Source organism: Triticum urartu, chromosome 2 (assembly GCF_003073215.2).
Source record: "Triticum urartu cultivar G1812 chromosome 2, Tu2.1, whole genome shotgun sequence".
Lineage (NCBI taxonomy): Eukaryota > Viridiplantae > Streptophyta > Magnoliopsida > Poales > Poaceae > Triticum > Triticum urartu.
The window spans coordinates 36,493,181-36,498,903 of NC_053023.1; the positions used below are offsets into that span (position 1 = coordinate 36,493,181).

General features: G+C 46.8%; 1 protein-coding gene across 1 annotated transcript; it reads left to right on the plus strand.

The window, feature by feature from the left end:
- The first annotated feature begins 2,010 nt into the window (after positions 1 to 2,010).
- On the plus strand, positions 2,011 to 5,409 carry LOC125535474 (elongation factor 1-alpha-like). The gene is made up of 3 exons (XM_048698527.1): positions 2,011 to 2,161; positions 3,261 to 3,744; positions 4,301 to 5,409. Exons 2-3 carry the CDS (start codon positions 3,283 to 3,285, stop codon positions 5,180 to 5,182), a joined length of 1,344 nt encoding a protein of 447 aa, XP_048554484.1. The 5' UTR covers positions 2,011 to 2,161; positions 3,261 to 3,282; the 3' UTR covers positions 5,183 to 5,409.
- The last annotated feature ends 314 nt before the right edge of the window (positions 5,410 to 5,723 follow it).

Here is a 5,723-nt window from a genome sequence, read left to right on the forward strand (position 1 = left end):
ACAAATTTTGGCATTAATTTGAAAGAACACAAAACTGATAGCTACAAAAAAGAAAGGTCAGGAGAACACTAACATAACAATACCCTGCAACAGTATGTACCTAATTTGACTCCAGTTTTATGAGTGGCATGCTGGTGCTTTTATTATGAGGGAAAATGTCATCATGCCAGTGTCTGATTCCCCTGCAACATCACAAGAACAACGTATGTTTATTATCCTAGGTAAACAAAATACACCACGATCGAGACCATACAATCAAGTTTAATTAGACATCTAAAGAACTAGTTATATACAGATAGAAGCTATAGGCCTATAATCATTGTATCCTCTCCAAGTAGTCGAATCTAAAAAGAGAAACCATACTTATCGTTTAAGTATATATAGCCATACAAACTTTCAGTGCTACTATCATAAACACTGCACGAGGGAATTGATATGAAAATCACCTTACAAGTATCTATTAGATTAACACCAAATAGTTATTTGGATCGAACAAAAATCCCAAAAATATACCAAAATTAAGCACATATATAGACATGAAAAAAATCATTGCTCAAAACATTTCTGATTGAGTACATGTTTTCTTTTGGGTCGCCCTCTCTTGCATTTGTGCAGCTTTGAAAATGTTTTGTTAACATGTGTGGTGAACTGGTCATTGGATCTTCGCCCTGCTGCAGCAGTGTCACGGATCAGCCAAAGCCTCATTTCTTTGGACCCAATTATATCCATCGTTCATTTACGTGACCTGGCCTCAACATTATTTGATTGTAAGAGCATCTCTAGCATATCCATCAACCGGCCGTCTCGCAAAACTCGTTTATGGTATCCTGAAAACGTTTTTTGCATGACGTCGGACGCTGAGCCAGAGCAGATCCTGCATACCGAGCCCGCATATTTAAACTTGCATTTCGCGCTTAAAACTAGATCGCGGGAGTTCATCTAGTACATACCATATAGAGTTCATTACAAACCGAAATTAAACATAGCAACGGGAAATCTAAGACACTAGCATACTACATCTACTTGTTGCCGGAGTCACCGTTGTCGCCCTCGTTGTCAGAGTCGCCGTCGCCACCCTCATCACCGGAGTCGTTGTCAGAGTTGCCGTCGCCACCCTTGTTGTCATGGAGGGTGTAGTAGATCAGCATACCGAAGAGGGTCGAGACGAACTGGTACTCCTCTTGGAGCGCCGGCATGCGCGCGGCCGCAGTTGCATCTCCGACGATGGCGGTGGCCTCCTTTTTGCCTCCCACCATGCGCGCTCGGCTGCCCGGAGCCATTGGATGGATGGATCGAAGAGCCTCCCGAGTCGCCGAAAAGTTGCCCACGCCCGCGAGCCGGTGCTGCGGGATTTCGCGCCGCCGGTGCGTGCCTGCTCCTTGCGCTTCTCTTCCACGGGAGGGCGGAGAGAGGAGTTGCTAGCCTCGTCGTCATTGCGCTGCTTGCGGCCAGTGAACACACCACGCCCGCCGAACCCCCGCCGCACCCGAACCCATTGTGCCCGCCGAACCCCCCGCCGCTGCCACGCCCTGCACCCTCGGACGCCATCGCCGTCAAGATCCGGTGCTCGAATGCGCCGGAAATTGTTGCCAAAGGGGAAGAGATTTCTCGCCGGAGTTTTGATTTTGCGACGGAGATGGATGAGGGGAATGACGAACGGGAACCCTAAAATGACCTGGCGCCCGCATATATACCGGAATGACAGTTGGTTTACGGGCCGCCTGTAAAACTGTTACACGTCGGGCCCTTTTCTCAGATCTGCTCGGCCGTATTTTTGTCTAAACCAGCCGAAAAAACGCAGTTCACATGACTTGTATTGGATTTGCGAGATCCTCTTAAACAACAAGAGGATATTCCTTCACGGCCAAGACGGACGTAGGCGAGACGTTCAAAAGAAAAAAAAGACGGACGTAGGCGCTACGAAACGCGAATGCACAGGGCGCCACGAGCAACCGCACGATCGGGATCGAACGGACGAGAAACAACCACCATCCCAGCCGCCCGTCCCACGATCCAGAGGCCCCGGATAAACCCTAGGCGCCCGTGAGATCCTATATAAACCGGGGCCGACGGCATCCATCCCTCCTCCACCTCCCACCCCATCGCCGCCGCAGGCTTTGACCCCATCGCCCCTCCGTCCTCTTCGTGTCCGGTAGGCCAGGTACTCCTCCCCGCCGGCCGTTACCGCGCCGGTGGTTACCTCTGCTCGCTCGTACGCCGTCGCATCTGTAGGTCGTTCGCGCGCCAGTAGGTGGTATACGGGTCGCATCTGTAGGTCGGTCGTCGCATCTGATTATCTAGATCTACTCGGTTCGCCTGTTCGCCTTGATTTCGAGCCTGTCTTATGAACTTGCTGTATTGGTCTCTGAGGCTCTGGATCTGTTTATTTTGCATGCTAATCACCGTCATGTTATAGTTGATAGATCGATGCGATCTGTATGTCTCTTGTGCTAAAGTAGTCCTGCTGTAGAGAGATCTGTTTATTTGCAATCGTTGAGCCGGGTAGATGGAGATCTCGTGATGTTAATCCTGCAGCACCAGTTTGTATTATCCTGCGGTTTTTTGTCCGATTTCCTCGAGTTTAGGTATGTATAGTTTGCACTGGTCTTGTTAGCAAATCGGAGATGCAAAAGTGCCCATCGTCTAATGGTAAAGACTGAAGGCCTCCCCGTGGGGCCTTCACATATAGGTTCGATTCCTATTGGGTGCTTCTGCAGACGATCCCCTGCATCTCCAATTTGCTCTCAACCTGAATTGCCTTGTTAAGTAGTTGCCTTGCCTGCTAATCTTGTCACATCGGATTAGAACATGCTTGGCTACTTGACAAGGTATTCTGGTCTATGTTTATCTTATTCTTCTGTTAAGAATCATTTGGAATAGTTTTACATGACTTATGTGATGAATTTGAATAATTGTAGTGGTGCTATCACTGAATTTAACTGTTTTCACTGGCACTGTTTGTGTCTGTTGGTGGTCTGTTGCAGTATTATTAGTGCAATTCTAGCTATTATGTAGTTTCAAGTCTAGTTCTGCTTGCCTGTCAAGTATTGCCTGATAAATTATATAGTTACCAATGGTTTAATATTGTTATTGTTGCAAATTAACACTGTCATTAAATAGTTATCCATTATCCATTTGAATGTGAAACAGTAGTATTGAACTTCTTGAACTCATATCACCACCCCTAATTGTGTCAAAGTTTAAACTGTAGCATTGAATTATTTGAACTCGTTTAACCACCCCTAATTTGGTCCATGCAGGTAGTTCGTAGCTCCAGCAGCCATGGGCAAGGAGAAGATCCACATCAGCATTGTGGTCATTGGCCATGTCGACTCTGGCAAGTCAACCACGACTGGCCACCTCATCTACAAGCTTGGAGGCATTGACAAGCGTGTGATCGAGAGGTTCGAGAAGGAAGCCGCTGAGATGAACAAGAGGTCTTTCAAGTACGCCTGGGTGCTTGACAAGCTCAAGGCTGAGCGTGAGAGAGGTATCACCATTGATATTGCTCTGTGGAAGTTCGAGACCACCAAGTACTCGTGCACTGTCATCGATGCTCCTGGTCACCGTGATTTCATCAAGAACATGATCACTGGTACCTCCCAGGCTGATTGTGCTGTGCTTATCATTGACTCCACCACTGGTGGTTTTGAGGCTGGTATCTCCAAGGATGGCCAGACCCGTGAGCACGCTCTCCTTGCTTTCACTCTTGGTGTGAAGCAGATGATCTGCTGCTGCAACAAGGTATACTTCTATTCGACTTTCAATGTCCATTTTTATGAGTGACCATTTGATTTGTGTACCATTTTGATATCAACTTGATAAGGCTCAGAATTACTTAAGTCAATATTCATTAGTACAGAACACATCCTATGAACTGATTGCCATCCTTTTGTTATCCACTTGATGTTAAGGATCAGAATTACTTTGTCAATTTCAATGTTCATTATTACGTGAACATCCTGCAACTGGTTGACATCTTTGCTATCCACTTGAAGGTTCAGAATTACTTGGTCAATGTCTATCTTCATTAGCACAGGAATTTAGAAATGTACTATATCCTTGTTGTTTTAAGGTTCAGAACTACCTAGTAAATGTCCAGGTCCAGTTGATAAGTGCAACTGTTTGTTTGGCTGTTAATCTCATTTGTATTTGTTTGCATCGTTATGTCTTATTCCGTGCAACTTCCATCAGTACTTGGGTATATACATGTATTCTGTTTCTCATTTGTGTTTGTTTGCATTGTTACTTTTCAATAATTCTGTTTATCTGATGAGATTGCTCTTATGATCTGTGCCAGATGGATGCCACCACTCCCAAGTACTCGAAGGCCCGTTATGAAGAAATTGTCAAGGAAGTCTCTTCATACCTGAAGAAGGTTGGTTACAACCCTGACAAGGTTCCCTTTGTTCCCATCTCTGGGTTCGAGGGTGACAACATGATTGAGAGGTCCACCAACCTTGACTGGTACAAGGGCCCCACCCTTCTCGAGGCCCTGGACCAGATCAATGAGCCCAAGAGGCCCTCAGACAAGCCCCTCCGTCTTCCCCTTCAGGACGTGTACAAGATTGGCGGCATTGGAACTGTGCCAGTGGGGCGTGTTGAGACTGGAGTCATCAAGCCAGGCATGGTTGTCACCTTTGGTCCTACTGGCCTGACCACTGAGGTGAAGTCCGTTGAGATGCACCATGAGTCTCTCCTGGAGGCGCTTCCTGGTGACAACGTCGGCTTCAACGTCAAGAATGTGGCTGTCAAGGATCTCAAGCGTGGGTACGTCGCTTCCAACTCCAAGGATGACCCTGCCAAGGAGGCTGCCAACTTCACCGCCCAGGTCATCATCATGAACCACCCCGGCCAGATCAGCAACGGCTATGCCCCGGTGCTGGACTGCCATACGTCCCACATTGCTGTCAAGTTTGCTGAGATCCAGACCAAGATCGACCGGCGGTCTGGCAAGGAGATTGAGGCGGCGCCCAAGTTCCTCAAGAACGGTGATGCTGGGTTCGTCAAGATGATCCCCACCAAGCCCATGGTGGTGGAGACCTTTGCCCAGTACCCTCCCCTGGGCCGCTTTGCTGTGCGTGACATGAGGCAGACGGTTGCCGTGGGTGTTATCAAGGCCGTGGAGAAGAAGGATCCGACCGGCGCCAAGGTGACCAAGGCTGCGGCCAAGAAGAAATGAGATGGTGTCAGGTTCTTTACTGCATCTATGGTGGCGGTGGCGGTATTTGGTGGTGGTGATAGTTGTTCTAGTTGTTTTGAAAACTTGTTAAGCTTCGGTTATTTGTGTCGAGCAGTGTTGGAACTGCTTATTGCTCTGTCATTGTATCGTTCGGTTGTGTTGGTGAAACTTCGTCAGTTAATGTTGCTACTATATATAGTTGCCATGTTTGGAGTCGTTTTATATCAGTTGATCATGTTTTTCGTCTTGCAAAGTTGAATTTCTGTTTCCTTTCTTAACTACGCATGACAAGGAGTATGTGCTGATGGTTTTTTATCCTTTTCCTGAATATTTCTTTTGTCTTGGACTTTGCAGCTCTTTTCTTCAGATTTTAATTTTGTTTCTTTTTTTGCGCTTATTATTATTATTATTCACGTGCATGAAAAATATACTTCTCCCTTTGGCCCTTCTGCTTACACACACACGAAGGCCACCGAGGCGCTTGTTTTATGATTTTGTAATAATAATCCCATTAACAGATGCTTTTAGATCTTTCTTTACG

Bases quoted from the DNA above. Each gene is read 5' to 3' on its own strand.
- LOC125535474 (XM_048698527.1), top strand. From the start codon at position 3,283: ATGGGCAAGGAGAAGATCCACATCAGCATTGTGGTCATTGGCCATGTC. The intron at 3,745-4,300 runs GTATACTTCTAT...GATCTGTGCCAG, and splicing joins TGATCTGCTGCTGCAACAAG to ATGGATGCCACCACTCCCAA.